The 20,207-nt window shown below is 39.3% G+C and overlaps 1 protein-coding gene across 2 annotated transcripts in view; it reads left to right on the forward strand.

Annotated features, from left to right (window-relative positions):
• The window catches only part of VAMP7 (vesicle associated membrane protein 7), a 71,231-nt gene extending 64,079 nt beyond the window's left edge, over positions 1-7,152 (forward strand). For both annotated transcript variants that reach the window (XM_025988984.2, XM_072743663.1), the window contains 2 exons: positions 1,788-1,880; positions 5,280-7,152. In XM_025988984.2, the coding sequence (XP_025844769.1) occupies positions 1,788-1,880; positions 5,280-5,348 (162 nt within the window). In that variant the 3' untranslated portion in view covers positions 5,349-7,152. The remainder of the gene's footprint in view (positions 1-1,787; positions 1,881-5,279) is intronic.
• Positions 7,153-20,207: the final 13,055 nt, after the last annotated feature.

Below are 20,207 nucleotides of genomic sequence, written 5' to 3' on the forward strand. Positions count from 1 at the left end.
AGTACCGTATAGCAACTCAAAATACCAGGTTTCTAATAAAGGCTCACTTTGTAATCCATTACTATGGGGCAAAAAAGTGTCTGATCCCATACCTGCAGATCAAATTCTTAATCTGGGATCCCTGGGTGGCGCAGCGGTTTGGTGCCTGCCTTTGGCCCAGGGCGCGATCCTGGAGACCCGGGATCGAATCCCACGTCGGGCTCCCAGTGCATGGAGCCTGCTTCTCCCTCTGCCTGTGTCTCTGCCTCTCTCTCTCTCTCTCTCTCTCTCTCTCTCTGTGTGTGTGACTATCATAAATAAATAAATAAATTTTAAAAAAAGAATTCTTAATCCATGAAGATTACTCTCTTTAGCTAGAATGGTCTGGGTCTGGCCAGTGTTAGTATAGCTTGTAATTTCCAAATAAATCTTTAATTTTGTTGACTCTGTGACCCAGAATAACAAAAGGTACTAATTAACTAACGAGTGTGTTTCTTTATGGGTGTGTTTCTATGTATAGATTTTTATACGGAATAAAGTGCAGCAAGTGTACCACTTAGTTACTTTTTACACATGTGTCTATATGCATGTAACCGCCACTTAGGTTAAGATAAAAAAAGAAAAACACATTTTGAATACTGTAGAAAGCTGCCTCATATTCCTTTCTGTTAATGATCCCCAACAGAGGTAACCATTTTATGACTTATATTACACTAGATGATGTTCTGTTCTTAAATGTATAGAAATGGATTCATATGTTATATACTAGCTTCTCTCTGGCATCTTTCACTGTTACACTATGAGATTCATTCATATTGTTCAATGTGACAGTTTTATTGTTTTGTACTATTCGATTGTGTAAGTCTGTTTACCACAGTTTGTTTATCCATGTTCTCCTGTTGGGGAATCCATTCTTACTCTGGATTCTCTACTTTGTTCCGTTGATCTGTTCATTTTTTTCAGTCTTTCTTTCTGTATTTCATTTAGGATAGTTGCTATTAATTTTCTTTTGTTGTGTGTAATCTGTTATTCCCTCCTCATAGAGTTTCCATCTCTATAAGTTTGATCTGATTCTTTTTTATATCTTCCACGTGTTTCCTATACATGTGCATATTTTCCTCTACCTTCTTGAGTATATGAAGTATATGGATAATTGAAATGTTCATTCCACTTTTAGTGAATTTGGGCATACAGCTCTGTTTGATATATACTTAGGAGTAGAATTGCTGGGCTATTAGGGAATTTTGTTGTTTGGTTGTTTTGAACTCTTTGTGTCCTGGTGGGACTGGTTCAGTAGATACTGAGAAGTCAGTGTTGCAAAAGAAAATGGATAACTGAAGGAGCAAAGTTCCTTGGGTGTTGGGCCTCATACAAGTAAATACATATCTTCATATGGAAATTGAACTGATTTTTATGGCTCAAAATCTCAGGATTATATTGGGCAGAACAGGCAAATGTGTTTGCAACCGACTGGCTTTCTGCAACCTTTCTTCCTGGGATCATAAAGAGGAAAAGGCTTTCACAGTAGCAGGAGGAGCCACTTCTGATACTTGACACCACCTGCCTTACTTCAGTGGACAAGAAAAAGGGAAGAAGCTTTTCCAGTGGGCTTGTACTGCCTACCATACACCTGACAGAGTACCGCTGAGATCTAGTGATTATGAATGGCTAGTCTCTACCCATGAAAAGAGTAATGAATTCATGATTCAACATAATTAACAAAAGTAAAAGTTTTACAGGTATTACTACAAATCGGTCACATAGTCTGTGCCAGGGATCAAATAATTAATGTTTTATTTTTTTTCGAGTCTGTCACCTTCAAAACAACAAGTAGAAATCTTGCACGAGCCATGTGTATGAAGAATCTCAAACTTACTATCATCATCATCATCGTATCAATCGTAAGTTTTTGTCATTTTAGTGTGTTGTTTTATTTTTCAATCTTTAAGAAACTGGATGCTGGAATTCTTAATAATCAGCTTTCCTATGAAGTTACTCCAAAATATTCTGAAACCCCATCTTCCTATTGAGAATGTTTATATGTAAGGAGTCAGGCAAGGCATTCCAAATATTCCTGGATATTTCATGTTTTTGTCACTACTGAAATGAGATTCTTTTAAAATTACATTTTGGGGATCCCTGGGTGGTGCAGCGGTTTAGCGCCTGCCTTTGGCCCAGGGCGCGATCCTGGAGACCCGGGATCGAATCCCACGTCGGGCTCCCGGTGCATGGAGCCTGCTTCTCCCTCTGCCTATGTCTCTGCCTCTCTCTCTCCCTCTCTCTGTGACTATCATAAATAAATAAAAAATTTAAAATTACATTTTGTAATTAATTCTGTATTTTCTAATTATAATTCTATTTTCTAGTTGGTTGCATGCTCCATTTCTTTATTTCTGTTTTTTCTAATATATCTATTTTTTGTGTCTGTCAACTTTGTACAACTCTTACTAGTTGTAATAGTTTTCAGTTTATTCTTCTGTATTCTGATTCTTTTCTAAGGAGTCAGCAAGCATTCTGTAAAGAACCATATAGTAAATATTTTATACTTTTCAGGCTGTATGTAGTCTCTGTCACATATCCTTTTTCTTTGAACCTTTAAAAAAATAAAAACCATTCCTAGCTTACAAGCCATAGGCTGTGATTTTTTTTATTCATACTATATGTAAATTATGATACCATCTCTTAATAATTTCAGCCTTATCAAATTTATATATACTGGGATCCCTGGGTGGCGCAGCGGTTTGGCGCCTGCCTTTGGCCCAGGGGGCGATCCTGGAGACCCGGGATCGAGACCCACGTCAGGCTCCCGGCATGGAGCCTGCTTCTCCCTCTGCCTATGTCTCTGCCTCTCTCTCTCTCTCTGTGACTATCATAAATAAATAAAAATTTAAAAAAAAATTAAAAAAAAAAACAAATTTATATATACATGTAATATATAATTCTATATAATTTTATATAGGTATGTATGTCTATATGATTTTCAGTTACTAGCGATGTTGAATATTATGGTGTCAGTGGACATCTTTAGTTCCTGGTTTTAATTGGAATGCTTCTAATATTTCATTTATAAGACTGATATGTAGGGACGCCTGGGTGGCTTAGTTGATTAAGCATCTGCCTTCGGCTCAGGTCGTGATCCCAGGGTACTGGGATGGAGGTCCACATTGGGCTCCTTGCTCAAGTGGAGAGTGCTTCTCCTTCTTCTTCCATCTGTCCCTCCCCCCATGCATTCTCTATCTGTCTCTCTCAAGTAAATAAAATCTTTTTAAAAAGAGTGGTATATATTATGAATTCTTGTCAAGTTAAAGAACTTTATGTTTCTGAATTGCCTAAAGTTTTAGTCAGGAATAGGCATTTAATTTTGGGAAATGCTATTTCTCTTCCCAATGACTTGATAATATGAGACTTGATAATATGATCTACATTTAATATCAATATATAGAATTACATTGATAAGTATACTTATAACTAACTATCCTTTCATTTCTGGGGTAAATACCAAGTGGCCATTATGTAGTTTAATTTTCTAAGGTTTATTTAGTAGATCTCTTGTTTATAAATGAGTCTATATATACTGTTGTCCTTTTGTAACCCTTATGTAAGCAGATATTGGACCTCTTTGAACTATCTTGAATGTCTGGTAACCTTCTTAATATGCTTAAACTCCTCTTTTTTGCGTTACATTTGAGAGAATTATTCAGCTCACTCTTCCTGCAAGCTAATTTTCTTTTCATCCCTATTCATTCTATGTATTAATTTTTCATAGCTATGCTTCAAAATTTTTAAGATTTTATAAATTTATTTCAGAGAGAGAGAAAGAATAAGAGAGGGAGAGAGCATAGGGAGGAGGAAGGGCAGAAGGAGAAGCCGACTTTCTCCGTATCCTCTTGCCATTTGCAGAAGCCCAAAGTTAACTCTCAGCAGTAACCTATGACTCAGCTCCACGTTTCCTTGAACTCTTTTGAAGGACCTCCACCTTAGATAGCTGCATTTACCTAACAGAGAAGAGCAGCCAATTGATCTGTTGATTTTATACTGGAAATTGTGCCATAGCCTCAAATAACTCAGGTGGCACATTCTAGGCTCCTCAGCTTAGCTTCTTCCTTCAAGTTGGGTCTGCAAATTTAGGTTGTTTTATAAAGCTGGATTATCATTAAATTCAGATTTTATTTACTGACTACTTACTACATGCATAGCACTGCTGTTAATGCAGTCTCAATCTTTCCCAAAAGTTGTTGTCACCTAATATATTGCACTTAAGCTTTAAAAATCCTTATATTTCAGCTGTGGCAGTCAACTTAATGTCAAATCAGAATATCTGTATGTGTATATAAAAGTAGTTTATTCATTAATAACCAGAATTTGCTGTAAACCATCCCCCTCCCGCTCATTTGTAGAGAAGTAAGGCAAAAACACACTGCTGACTTTTGGGAGCAAGCATGGAATTCAGAAACATATTTTTCCCCAAGTGTTGAGTTATGAAATCAACTGCTTAAAGATATCAAAAAAAAGTCATAATTTAAAGCAAGACAATTGACTAAATCAATTGGCAGTGAAGCCAATATTTAAAATAAATCTATTTTTTGGAATCTAGTAATGTCAACAAGCATTTATTATTAAAAATGTACTTTAAGGGGGATCCCTGGAGGGCACAGTGGTTTAGCGTCTGCCTTGGGCCCAGGACATGATCCTGGAGTCCTGGGATTGAGTCCCACATCGGGCTCCCTGCATGGAGCCTGCTTCTCCCTCTGCCTGTGTCTTTCTCTCTTTCTCTCTCTCTCTCTCTCTCTGTCTCTGTCTCTAATGAGTGAATAAGTAAAATCTTTTTTTAAAAAAGTAAATAATATCTTTAAAAAATAAATAAATATGGGGGATCCCTGGGTGGCGCAGCGGTTTGGCGCCTGCCTTTGGCCCAGGGCGCAATCCTGGAGACCCGGGATCGAATCCCACGTCGGGCTCCCGGTGCATGGAGCCTGCTTCTCCCTCTGCCTGTGTCTCTGCCTCTCTCTCTCTCTCTCTCTGTGACTATCATAAATAAATAAAAATCAAAAAAAATTATTTAAAAAAATAAATAAATAAATATGAAGTTCTATGTCAGATGTGTGAGTTTTATATCAGAAAGGATCACTTTAACTGCACTTCTGCCTTTGAAAGTACTTGATTGGTGTATTATATTATTACACAACTGCTACTGTGTAATGGAACCAGTATCTGTTAATAGGTTTTTACTTTGCTTTATATATTATTTATGAGCTTATGATAGATTTAAGAAAATAAAATTGCCTTCCTTCTCCCTCTAGGTGTTCATCTATATCATTGTGTCACCTCTCTGTGGTGGATTTACATGGCCAAGTTGTGTGAAGAAATAAAAAAAAAGATAAGTTATCATTAACCAAGAATATGAGACAACAAGGAGTTAAAAGCAATCTGTGTGACTCAAGCCTTTGAATTCTGACAGATGGTGTCTGCCAGTCTCTTCAACCCTCTTTTTCTTTTTTTTAATCTTGTTGTACGCTTCCAGATTTATCTTTGTCCAATTTATTCCAGCACACTTCAGATTGAACCATTTATTGCAGCAGTAGCCTTAAAAAGGCTTTTGTTTCTTTAGTATGTTAATTAGAGTCATCTATTTAGAAAAACATTTTTGTTTGTGATTGCACAAAGCCATCACCAAGGTAGAAACCACCAGTCTTATGAGCTGTCTACTAAGATGTTGGATGAACTTTTTATGTGCACACAAAAGTATGCCAGAGACAGATAGCATTGCTAACATCTCATCTTAATGTCTTTTGCTATTGAAGAGTTTTAGGTGCTTGAAAACAGTATAAATGGAGAATTGTTATTTGGGGGATTGTAATTAATTTGTTGGTGCTGCTTGTTTCTAGGAGCCCATGCAGGTAAAGTTTTAGACATTTTCTGTCAGTCATCTGGAGAACATTTTGCTAGCCCATTAGAAACACAAAATTAATCTTTTCCTCCTAGTATTCATGTTCAGGAAGAAAGTTTTGACCTTTCATAAACCTTGCAGAGCATGATATCCTCTTTTTCCCCATTACAGTTGATTTTAAAAGATGATGGTTTAAATATGGTTGAAAGCTTTGGGTTTTTTTATATATTTCCTTTTTTGGTGGATATTTAGGGCAATTATATAGTTAACAGAATGGATACTGGAGGAGGTGGAGAAGCAAATTCTTCTGGTTCATCAGAGAAAAATAAGAGAACCACAGTGGATGTACTAGTATTTTACGTGTGTGAGGGGGATGTAGTGTGGGAATTTTTTTCCAGTCTGGGAAAAGCCCAAACTGAATATTGTCAACTATAGGGTTTGGGTTTGAGTTCTGTTGAATAATAGTTTTGGTATCCTTTATGGATTAATAAATTATGTAATCTGACTAGTTTTGAAGGATTGTTTTGAAACTTGAGAATAGACAGGATGATATATAGGAATAGTACCAGACAGCTTTACGTCCATTTAACTGCAATGTGGGAAAACTGGAGTATAATCATACTGCTTTGGCTACACTGGCATCTGTTAGCTATTATGTACTTTTGGTGTGTATCTGAAAGGACATTTGCTACCCTAAATCTGATTGCATTTATTCATCAATGAATGCAAGTAAATGGAAATTATATAACATTTGACTATTTTCCAAATGAAAGAACAAAGTAGTCTATAAAACTTAGCCACCTGTGTAATCCTAGCCATGTGCCTTGAATATATATGTGTCCCACAATCTGGCTTATGCTACCTGTTCTTCCATCTAAACCTTTTTATTTATGCTACTGGATTCGTTTACTCGACATATACTTTAGGCTCCCCTGGAACTCTTTTCTTGGTGATTACCCATGGCACAGATATTTCTTGGTCTTCTTTATCAACACTAATGCCTTTTGATTACATCAACATTTCTTATTTGAAAACACATTTGTTCCAGGAAAAACATTTGGGATTCCTGAATAATAATTTCCAAATGTCTTTAATCCAAAGAAAAAGACTTAAAGCTTATTTCCCTTTCTTATACACACCTGAATAAAAATGATGTGCATGTTTTAAGGATAAATCACTTAATTGTTCATTGTTCTATTTATGTATAAGAATGCTTTATAAAGCACATATCTTGTTTTAAATGATGCACAAACTGAAGGCATTAATAAAATTTAAGAGTAATGTAATGAGCTTTAGAATTTACTCTTGGAATCTGATTTCTTCTGATGACATTTTGCCATAGTTTACTTATGCTAAAAATACATTAAGAAGTGTGACCTGGGGAGAAGTTAAAAAGGAGGAGGAGGGGGATCTTATGCTTGCCTTGTTCCTTGAGCACAGTTAGATAAATCCAAATCATTCTGAACACCCAAGAAATCAATCTGAGGACTGAGAGAACAGACTGCACAACTAGCAGGAGAAAAAAGGCCACATCATGGGAGGTAGGAGGTGTGGAGAAGTGATTAAGGGGAGAAAAGAATCGCAGATGCTGTGGGGTGGGTGGGGAGGGAGCCCTGATCAGGGGGAGTAGGGGGGAGAGAGCGAGCAGTACACGGGGCATTGCACAAGGAAAACACTTCCCAAAACCATTGACAGGGAAAACAAGAGGGGCTGATTATTGCGAGTTTTAATAAGCAGCAGAACTCCAAGTCTGAAGTTTTAGAAGTCCATGCCATGGCTGGGGTCATGCCTGGCAGGCTTAGCAGCACTCCTGTGGGGAAGGAGGGCAGAGGCACGAGAATGGATATTGTGCTCTGAGGATCCTCTGGGTCACACCAGAATAGACAGTTCCTCTTCTTAGGAGTGCATTTGGGAGAGAGGACATGGCCTACCTGGTGGGCACCATTGAGCTACCCTGTTCATTAGGATAGGAGCAGAGGCACCTGCTGAGGGCACCTAACCTGGACACTGACTTTTTGCTGCACTTTACCATAAAGTCCACATCCCTGTGTGTTCATACGTCTGCCCTGGGACAAACCAGCACAGCCATAACATGGTGAGTCTTCCCTGGAGGATCAGCATGGGTCTGCTGTACCAAGTCCCTAAAATATAGGGTTTTGAAACCCACCCGAGATAAAACAGGAGCACTGTGCTGCCAGGTGGGCAGACAGTTCAGACACAGGGTGAAGGCAGGGATTTGAGGGATGCTTGGAATACATGAGGGAAGATTGTTAACTCTTCTGTGAGGGCTTCCCGAACAGCAATGGGCATGAACTTGCTTCTCTGGGGATGAAACAGAATGGGCTGATGCCATTTTTACCCCCACCCATCAGCATAGATGGACTTTAGTGAGCAGCACAGTGCTCACAGTGGAAGCTTGAGCCATTTACACCAACCCCTGCCCCCGTGCACTCTGTAGGTGCTTTTTTTTTTTTAAACTAGGGCTAGGGGTAAGTGTACCTGAGAATCAGAGCAGCAGCGGGCCGCTCCCCCAGAAGACCACCACAATCCCCCACCCCACATGTGCCAAATCTACTGAACATAGAGTGCTACAAAACTTCAGTTCTAGGGGAAATAGGATCTAGCCTCTTTTAACAAGCAGACCAAAACCCACCTAATTAAAACTTGCTGTACAATGGATAAGTTCCAAACACTCCCCACTGCAGGCAAGGAAAACTCTGCAGAGGACTGACCAGAGCAAAAGAGCGGCCAAAACACAACAGCAGAGTGCACACAGCATAAATCAGAAATCCTTCCTGAAGTGGCAGGCCCCTGGACACTTTATGACCTCTTCTTAATATAGCCATTACTTTCAGGAGCATGAAACATAACAGGCTTTCGTAACACACAGAAGAGACCCAAGTGAGATGCCGAGATGGAGGAATTCTTCCCACAAGAAGGAAGAGGTCATGGCCAGGGATCTAATTAAACAGTTATAATAAAAAAAAAACAGTTATAATATTCCTGAACCAGAATTTAAAACAATTATAAGGATACTAGCTGTGCTTTAGAGAAGCATAGAGGACACTTACCACAGATTTAAAAGACCTAAAAACTAGTCAGGCCAAAATTTTTAAAAAATGCTATGACTGAGACATGGTACTGACAATGTAATGACCACGAGGATGGAAGTATCAGAGGAATGAATAAGTAATAGATAGAATTACGGAAAATAAGCTGAAAAGAAGAGGGAAAGAAAAATATTGGGTCATAAATGCAGACCTAGGGAACTCAATGACTCCATAAAGCATAATAACATTCATATCATAGGAGTCCCAGAAGAAGAAAAGGGGGGCAGAAGGTTTATTTGAGCAAATTATAGCTGTAAACTTCCCTAATCTGGGGAAGGAAACTGACCTCCAAATCCAGGAGGCACAAAGAACTCCCATCAAAATCAACAAAAAGCAGGCCAACACCAAGATGTAGAGTGAATTTTGCATTATATAGAGATAAGGAAAGAAACCTGAAAGCAGCAAGGGAAAAGAAATCCTTAAGCTATAAGGAAAGACAAATAAGGTAATAACAGAAACTTGGCAGACCAGAAATAAGCGGCACGATATATTCAACTTGCTGAAAGGGAAAAATACGCAGCCAAGAATAGTTTATCCAACAAAAAGCTATCATTCAGAATAAAAGTAGAAATAGTTTCCCAGACAAATAGAAACTAAAGCCCTTCAAGGAATACTAAAGGGAACACTTGGGGAAAGAAAGATCAAAAGCAACAAAGACTAATAAGGAAAAGAGAAAATATTCAGAAACAATGACTTTACAGGTAATAAAGTAGCACTAAATTCGTATCTATCAATAATTACTCTGAATGTGAATGGACAAAATGCTCCAATCAAAAAAAACATAGGATATCAAAATAGGTAAAAAAAAAAAAAAAAAAAATATATATATATATATATATATATATATATATATATATATATATAAACTAACAACAACAAAAAAAAAAAACAAGGCTCATCTATCTGCTGCCTACAAGAGACTCATTTTAAGCCTGAAGACACCTGTAGATTGAAAGTGAGGGGATGGGGGACCATTTATCATCCCATTGGATATCAAAAGAGAGAGTGGCCATGCTTATTATTACACAAACTAGATTTTTAAAAAATATTTTATTGAGTTATTCATTCACACACAGAGAGAGGCAGAGACACAGGCAGAGGGAGAAGAAGCAGGCTCCCCGCAGGGAGCCCTATGCAGGACTTGATCCCTGGACTGGGATCATGCCCTGAGCTGAAGGCAGGCGCTCAACCGCTGAGCCACCCAGGCATCCCACAAACTAGATTTTAAAACAAAGACTAAAAATAGATGAAAAAGGGCATTATTTCATAATAAAGGGGCTGTCCAACAAAAAGATAAAATTATAAATATGCTCCCAACTTGGAGCACCCAAGTATATAAATCAATCAATAACAAACATAAACATTGATAACAATACAATAATAGGTGATTTTGACACTTCCCTTTAGCAATGGACAGATTACTTAAGGAGAAAATCAATAAGGAAACAATGACTCTGGATGACACACTGGACCAGATGTACTTAATGGATATATTCAGAACATTTTATTCTAAAGCAGCAGAATACACATTTTTTTTTGAGTGCACATGGAACATTCTCCAGAATAGATCACATACTGGGTCACAAATCAGGCCTAAACAAGTACAAAAAGATTGAGATGATACCATGCATGTTTTCTATCCACAATACTATGAAACTGGAAGTCAACTACAAGAAAAAATTTGGAAAGACCAGAAATACGTGGTGGTTAAAGAACATCCTGCTAAAGAATGAATGGGTCATCCAGAAAATTAAAGAAGAAAGAAATACACAGAAGCAAATGGAAATGAAAACACGATGGTCCAAAACCTTTGGAATACAGCAAAAGTAGTCATAAGAGGGAATTATATAGCAAAACAGGCCTACCTCAAGAAGCAGAAAAAGTCTAAAAAATACAACCTAGGGGATCCCTGGGTGGCGCAGCGGTTTAGCGCCTGCCTTTGGCCCAGGGTGCAATCCTGGAGACCCGGGATCGAGTCCCACGTCGGGCTCCCGGTGCATGGAGCCTGTTTCTCCCTCTGCCTGTGTCTCTGCCTCTCTCTCTCTCTCTGTGTGACTATCATAAATAAATAAATAAAATTTAAAAAAAAAATACAACCTAAATTTATACCTAAAGGAGCTAGGAAAGGAATGGCAAATAAAGGCTAAAGCAAGCAGGAGAAGGGAAATAAGATTAGAGCAGAAATAAACGATAAAGTAACAACAACAACAACAACAACAACAAAAAACCCCACAGTGAAACAGGTCAATGAAACTAGGAGCTGTTTCATTAAATGATTAATAAAATTGATAAACCCTTAACCAGACTTTTCAAAAAGAAAAGATAAAGGTCCCAAATAGATAAAATAGTGAATGAAAGAGGAGAGATCACAACCAACACCACAGAAATTCAAACAATTATGAGAATATTATGAAAAACTATGCGCCAACAAATTGGGCAATCTGGGAAAAAATGGATAAACTGCAAACACATAAACTACCAAAACTGTAATAGGAAGAAATAGAGAACTTGAACAGACCAGAATCAGAAAAAAAATGGAATCCAAAATAATAAAAAAAAATCCCCCAACAAAGGAAAGTCCAAGGCCCGACAGCTTCCTAGGTGAATTCTACCAGACACTTAGAGTTAAAACCTATTCTTCTCAAACTGTTCCAAAAAGTAGAAATGGAAGGAAAACTTCCAAACTCATTTTATGAGGCCAGCATTACCTTGATTCTAAAACCAAAGACCCCACTAAAAAGGAGAATTACAGGGCAACATCCCTGATAAACATGGATGAAAATATTCTCAAGATACTAACAAATTGAATCCAACAGTACATTAAAAGAATTATTCACCATAATCTAGTGGGATTTATTCCTGTGCTGCAGGGATGGTTCAGTATTCACAAATCAGTGTGGTACACCACATCAGTAAAAGAAAGGATAACAACCATGGGATCCTCTCAATAGATACAGAACAAACATCTGACAAAGCACATGTTTCTTATAAAAACCTTCAACAAAGGGATAGAGGGAACATAATAAAGCTCATATACGAAAGACTCACAGCTAATATCCTCAATGGGGATAAACGGAGAGCTTTTCTCTACCGTCAGGAACAGGACAAGGATGTCCACTCTCACCATTGTTATTTAACATAGTACTAGAAGTCCTAGCCTCAGCAATCAGACAACAAAAAGAAATAAAAGGTATCTAAATTGGCAAGGAGGGACACCTGGGTGTCTCAGAAGTTGAACAATAGCCTTTGGTTCAGAGCGTGATCCTGGAATCCTAGGATCGAGTCCCTCATCGGGCTCCCTGTGGGAAGCCTGCTTCTCCCTCTGCCTATGTCTGCCTCTCTTTCTCTCGGTGTCTCTCCTGAAAAAAATCTTCAGAAAAATGCATTGGCAAGGAAGAAGTCAGACTTTCATTATTTGAAAAATGATATGATACTTTATATAGAAAACCCAAAAGGTTCCACCAGAAAATTGCTAGAACTGATATATGAATTCAGTAAAGTCACAGGATAAAAAACATACAGAAATCTGTTCCATTTCTATGCATCAATAATGAAGGAGCAGAAAGAGAAACTAAACAATCAATCCATTTTACAATCACACCAAAAACAATAAGAAACCTAAGAATAAACCTAACCAAAGAGGTGGAAGCCCTGTACTCTAGAAATTATTTTCAGTAGGAAAAAAAAAAAAACCTTTAAAACGTTGATGAAAGAAATTAAAGATGAAGGATAGAAATGGAAAGACAGGGATCCCTGGGTGGCGCAGCGGTTTAGCGCCTGCCTTTGGCCCAGGGCGCGATCCTGGAGACCCGGGATTGAATCCCACGTCAGGCTCCCGGGGCATGGAGCCTGCTTCTCCCTCTGCCTGTCTCTCTCTCTCTGTCTCTCTCTCTCTGTGAGTATCATAAATAAATTAAAAAAAAAAAAATTAAAAAAAAAAAAAAAAAAAAAAAAAGAAATGGAAAGACATTCCATGCTCATGGATTGGAAGAGCAAACACTGTAAAAATGTCCATACTATCCAAAGCAATCTACACATTTAATGAAATCACTATCAAAATACCACCAGCATTTTTCACAGAGCAAGAACAAGCCATCCTAAAATTTGTATGGAATCGCAAAATACCCCAAATAGCCAAGCAATCTTGAAAGAGAAAAGCAAAGCTGGAGACATCATGATTCTGTAGTTCAAGCTATATTACAGAATTATAGTCATCAAAACAGTATGATACTTACACAAAATAGACACACAGATCAGTGGAACAGAACAGATCGTTTGTTGGTCAACTAATCTTCAACAAAGCAAGAAAGAATATCCAATGGAAAAAAGACTCTCTCTTCAACAAATAGTGTTGGGGAAACTGGTTAAAAATATGTAGAAGAGGGGATCACTGGGTGGCTCAGTGGTTTAGCACCCGCCTTTGGCCCGGAGCGTGGTCCTGGAATCCCAGGATCAAGTCCCACTTCGGGCTCCCTGCATGGAGCCTGCTTCTCCCTCGGCCTGTGTCTCTGCCTGCTTCTCTCTCTGTCTCTCATGAATAAATAAATAAAATCTTTTTAAAAAAACATGTAGACGAATGAAACTGAACCACTTTCTTCCGACACACACACACACACACACACACACTCTAAATGGATAAAAGACTTAAATATAAAAAAAAGACTTCAATGTGAGACAGGAATCCATCAAAATCCTACATAGCACAAGTAGTGACCTCTTTGACATCAGGCATAGCACTTTCTTACAAGTCCCCAGAGGCAAGGGGAACAAAAGGAAAATGAACTATTGGGACTTCATCAATATAAAAAGCTTCTGTACAGTAAAGGAAACAATCAACAAAACTAAAAGACAGCCTACATAATGGGAGAAGATATTTACAAATGACATATCTTATAAAGGGTTAGCATCCTAAATCTATAAAAAAAGAAACACACACACATCAAACCCAACACCCAAAAAACAAATAACCCAGTTAAGAAATGGTCCAAAGACATGGATAGACATTTTTCCAAAGAAGACATACAGATGGCTAATGGATGCATGAAAAGATGCTCAATATCAACCATCATCAGAAATACAATCAAAACTATGTCAAACTCATGTCTGTCATAATGGCTAAAATTAACAACATAGAAAACAACAGGTGTTGGTGAGGATGCAGAGAAAGTGGAACCCTCTTATACTGTTGGTGGGAATGCAAACTGGTGCAGCCACTCTGGAAAACAGTGTGGAGGATCCTTCTTTTGGGTTTTCTATATAAAGTATCATATCATTTCCAAATAATGAAAGTCTGACTTCTTCCTTGCCAATGTATTTTTTTGAAGATTTTTTTCATGAGAGACACCGAGAGAAAGAGAGGCAGAGACATAGGCAGAGGGAGAAGCAGGCTTCCTGCAGGGAGACTGATGAGTTAAAACTAGAGCTACCCTATGACCCAGCATTTGCAGTACCAGGTATTTACCCAAAGGATACAAAGATACTGATTTGAAGGGACACATGCACCCTGGTTTATACCAGCATTATCAACCATAGCCAAATTATGGAAAGAGCCCAAGTGTTCATCCACTGATGAATGCTTTTAAAAGATGTGGTATATAGATATACAATGGAATATTATTCATCCCTCGAAAAGAATGAAATCTTGCTATTTGCAACGACATGGATGGAACTAGATTATATTATGCTAAGCGAAATAAGTCAGAGAAAGGCAAATACCATGTAATTTCACTCATGTGGAATTTAAGAAACAAAACAGATGAACTTAGGGGAAGAGGGAAAAGAGAGGGAGGCAAGCTATAAGAGACTCAACAATAGAGAACAAACTGAGAGTTGATGGAGAGGAGGTGGTTGGGGTGGGCTAAATGAGTGATGGCTATTAAGGAGGGCACTTGTGATGAGCACTGGGTGTTATATGTCAGTGATGAATCACTAATTTCTCCTTCTAAAACCAATGTTTACTACATGTCAACTAAATAGAATTTAAATAAAAACATGAAAGAAAAAACGAAATGTGACCTGGAAACTTTCAGTAAAGAGTATTGTCTCAGGTGTATATACTTCCTAAAACACCAAAAAAGTCATATATATATATATACACGCACACCATAGTGAAACCAACGAAAAATACTAAAATGGCTACATAGCCTCCACAACTACTTTCTTTAGACCATGGTGGAGACATAACTTAAAAAGAACTCAAGGGGGATCCCTGGGTGGCGCAGCGGTTTGGCGCCTGCTTTTGGCCCAGGGCGCGATCCTGGAGACCCGGGATTGAATCCCACATCGGGCGACCGGTGCATGGAGCCTGCTTCTCTCTCTGCTTCTCTCTCTCTCTCTCTCTCTCTCTCTCTCTCTCTCTCTGTGACTATCATAAATAAATAAAAATTAAAAAAAAAACTCAAGGCATTGTAATGCATTCTGATATAATTCTGAAAAATCTTTCTAAAGTTGAATGAGTGATACTGTATGAAATGTCTCGAAGGCATAAGAAAGTGGGAGACAATCATTCATTGTAACAGAGTTAGCTAAACAGAAAAAAAAGCAAAGATCAAGTGTACACAAAGTTGGATCATAGCAAAACAATAATCAGCTACTTGAATCTAGGTAACTGAAGTTAGGAATGGTAAAAAAAAAATTTTTTTTTTGTCAAGGTTAAAGCAACTCAAAATATCCCATTTAACTTCTCCCCAGGCCTCCAGGTTTCACCTGGAGTATTCCTTCCTTAATCAGACACAGAAAAAAAGATGGGCTGCTTATTTGGTTGTCATGAACAGAGAATGAAGTGGCACAAGCTAACTATTTATACTTCAAAACCTTGGCTGCAGGGTCAAATGGTGTCACAATTAGTTTGTTTCCCTCAGATGAATGGATATGGCCTACATCAGAAGCCATCAGGTAAAGAAGTTTCTATAGAATTTCCACCTTCTGGCAAGAGCAGTGATTTCAGTTTGGCACAGCCAATTTCTTCCTAGATCCATTCATAAGATCAATTCAACTGCTCTACATCATGAAGAAAGACTATTTCAGAAAGTTAACACGTTCTTTTGGTCAGGGTACATTGTACAAAGTTATTTGGAAATCAGGCTGCTTATTAAAGCCAAAACATTATCAAAATCTGAAATATGTTGTCACTTTACACCTCTTTTCCAAAAAGAAGGAAAACCATGGCAATACTCTATATGAGAAAATCCATATGCACAGGCTGATGCTCTGATTTACCTTTTTTGTTCTCATTCCGATTTTGGAACAACATAAAGAAAATTTTTGAAGGTCTCATGCACAGAGAAAGAACATTAAATTCAGTAGTGCCCTTTACAGTCTTTCACTTCTGGGCAAGATGGAGTAATAGGGACCATGTTTACCATCTGTTCTGAAGTACCCACCCCCCAAAAAAGAAAAACATATATATGAAGCAACAGTTTTTAAGGCACTGGCCTCCAGGCAATATAGGACAGTGATTCTTCAAAGAGTTGTGAACCCAACAATTGTCCCAGTGGATTATGTTGAGAGGGTACCCAGACAATTACATAGTGAGAAGGAACCCCGGAAAAGCCTGGCATATTCTCTAGGTTGAGACATAGCTGAGATTTCCATGGAGACCAAGACACATAGTCTTTGTAGAGCCGGGAACTGGAGAGGAAAGAGCTGTAGAGAGTGGACTCCAGAGATCTGAGGAAACTACTCAAATGCTAGGCAAAGAACCCATAAAATATTACAGGGAACAGTATCCTACACTCAGGGCAAGGAATTTTGCCTGTACCTACCAGGCAGAATGGAAAATCTTATGACTCACAGAGGATTTTGAAAAGTACTCAGAAGGGTCTTGCCTAGACCAGGATTTCTCAACCTTACTACTGTTGGCACTTGGGACTAAGTATACAGGATTAAGGTTTACGGTTTGGGTTGGGGTTGAATGTGGTTTAGGATTAGGGGTTAGTGTGTAGGTTTCCTTTTTCTCCATTCTTTTTATTGAGTTCTTCATAATAAATGTCATACAATGTCACAATAGAATATGAATTTCAAAGCCTTGACAAAGAAATCAAGTATTTCAAGAAACCTTGAAACAAGAGATCTTCCTCCATTGTACTGTCAGAACTCCTCAGTGATTTTCTTTTTTTCACCCCTCTCCCAGTCCATTTCCTTTCATAGTTTAATATCAGAGCTACTTCTTGCTTCATTGCAACTTTAGTGCCAAAAAATAGAAGTTGGCTTCCCTTAATCTTTCCCTTTCCTTCCCACTAAATTTCTCCAAATGTTTTGGTGCCTCAAGAATTATTTATGTCATAGTTTGGTGTTTGGGTAGAAGGTCAGGGTTGGAGGATCAGGGTTGGAGTCCGGGAGCCTGGATGAGGAGTATAGGTTAGGAGTTAGGCAGTTACATTTAGAGGCTAGAGGGTTATGTTTAGGATCACGGTTAATCACACCTGGCCTTCTTTTCCCTCCTCCCTTTCCATCCCTCTGAGCCTCCAGGATTTTTTTTAAAAGCTTTTATTTATTTATTCATGAGAGACACACAGAGAGAGGCAGAGACACAGGCAGAGGGATAAACAGGCTCCCTGCAGAGAGCCGGATATGGGACTTGATCCCAGGACTCCAGGATCAAGCCCTGAGCCAAAGGCCAATGCTCAACCACTGAGCCACCCAGGCATTCCAAGCCTCCAGGACTGACAGAACTCATCCAGGGGCACACATGAAGTGAGGCTTGAGCTATACCATTGGTTGTCTGCACTCTAGTCCTGAGCTCTTTTAGAAAAAGAATGAAATGCCCATCGGATCACTGCCTGTTTCAGTTTTAATATTAAATTAAATTTTATTTAAATTCAATTAACATATAGTATATTATTAGTTTCAGAGGTAGATGGTCATTGACTTGTCATTTGTATATAACACCCAGTGCTCATTCCCATCAGGTGCCCTCCTTAATGCACATCCCCCAGTTACCCCATCTCCCTATCCCCTTTCCTCCAGCGACCCTCGGTTTTTTTCCTATGGTTAAGAGCCTCTTATGGTTTGTCTCCCTCTCTGATTACATATTATCTTAATTTTCCTCTTATTTTAATTTTCCCTCCCTTCCCCTATGATCCTGTTTTGTTTCTTAAATTCCACATGAGTGGAATCATATAACTGTCTTTCTCTGGCTTATTAACTTATATTCTCTTATTGACTTATTTTACTTAGCATAATACCCTCTAGTTCCATCCATGTCACTGCAAATGGTAAGATTTCATTATTTAATGGCTGATATGTGTGTGTGTGTGTGTGTGTGTGTGAGAGAGAGAGAGAGAGAGAGAGAGAGAGATTTTTATCCATTCATCTGTCGATGGACTTCGGGGCTCTTTCCATAGTTTGACTATTGTAGACATTGCTGTGATCAACATTGGGGTGCAGGTGCCCTTTTGGATCACTACATCTGTACATTGTACCTGTGCAATTGCTGGGTCATAGGGCAGGTCTATTTTTAACTTCTTGAGGAACCTCCACACTGTTTTCCTTTTTTTTTTTTTTTTTAATTTTTATTTTATTTTATTTTATTTATGATAGTCACAGAGAGAGAGAGAAAGGCAGAGACACAGGCGGAGGAAGAAGCAGGCTCCATGCACCGGGAGCCTGACGTGGGACTCGATCCCGGGTCTCCAGGATCGCGCCCTGGGCCAAAGGCAGGCGCCAAACCGCTGCGCCACCCAGGGATCCCTCCACACTGTTTTCCAAAGTGGCTGCACCAGCTTGTGTCCCCACCAACAGTGTAAGAGGGTTACTCTTTCTCCTCATCCTTGCAAACATTTGTTGTTTCCTGACTCATTATTTTTAGCCATTCTGACTGGTGTGAGGTGGTATCTCATTGTGGTTTTGGTTTGTATTTCCCTGATTATGAGGGATGTGGAGCATTTTAAATGTGTCTGTTGGCCATTTGTATGTCTTCTTTGGAAAATTTTTGTTCATGTCTTCTGCCCATTTCTTGACTGGATTACTTGTTCTTTGGGTATTGAGTTTGATAAGTTCTTTGTAGATATTGGATACTAGCCCTTCATCTGATGAGGTCACTGCCTGTTTCAAATCTAACTCAACCTCAAGAGTTATGGAAGGGCCAAGGATTGTGAAAGAGCTCAGAGGTCATGCATGGTTTCTTCCCACCTTCGTTCCAGGGAAGGGGGCTACTGGCCCCACTCTGGGCATCCCCAGTCTCCAGCACAGCCTTAACACACAAGGACATTCAGTAGACACACGGATTTATACAGGACTGAGTGCAGCGAACTGCCAGCCCCTATACTCAGCCTTCTTGAGGGCTGGTAGGGCCATTTTGGGACTGGCTGAACCTTCCATCCCATATGAGCAGGCATCAGTAGACAGGTTTCAGACAGGACAGTCTTTGGCCTCTGGCCACATAGACAGGCATCTGTGGTCCTCTAGCCAAGGCCAGCCACGGTCTCAACAACCCCCATAGCCAATTACTGAGCTGACTATACTCCTGGCAATTTAACAGGTCCATAGGCAGTGTAGACAGCCCTTCAGGATGTTTCCATTCTGAGTATCTGTGTGGTTGAGACAAGCGCCTCCTCCCTCATAGCCTCCTAGCCTGCCAAGAGAGGTAATAACCCGCCAAACATTGAATGTGACTCTGGCCACAGCAGTCATACAACAGACTGGCCCTGCAGTCCTTTGACCTCACAGTTGTAATGTAGAACTTTGACATGCATACTTGTTAAGAATCAAGGTTATGGGAGCAACTGGGTCTCCCAGTGAGCTGTTTCTCACTGAGGCTTCATGGTCTCAGAGAGCCACATACATGTCCCAAGGCCTGTGGCCTGCCAACTCTGGATTTGTGGTGTGTAATGGTCCTTGGGCCTCTTGCTGGTTCACTAAGCAAAAACTTCCTTGCCATCCTCATGTTTGGTCTCTGTTTTTTGTAAAGGATACAGAAGAGACTGGAAAATGAGCCAGTGTGTTCTTTGGGGATGAGTGATTAATGTGGTTGGGGACAGGTGTGACTCCTGGGCTCCCTCCTCGCAGGGACATGAGTGAGGTGTGTGTGCCTGTCAGTCTCGAGATATGAGGACCCCAATATCCAAGCCAGGAACCTTGAGTTTAGCACCAAGAGTGAAGTTGCTTTTTCAGCAAGTAAAAGAAGAGTATCTTGCCATCAGGGAGGACAAGAGCACTGGGTGGGCAGCTGTAGCCCCTGACCCTAAGTGGACCCCCTTCCTTTCTTAGGCTTTAGATTCTGCAATTGCGCA

Source organism: Vulpes vulpes, chromosome X, assembly GCF_048418805.1.
Source record: "Vulpes vulpes isolate BD-2025 chromosome X, VulVul3, whole genome shotgun sequence".
In the NCBI taxonomy this organism is placed as follows: Eukaryota; Metazoa; Chordata; class Mammalia; order Carnivora; family Canidae; genus Vulpes; species Vulpes vulpes.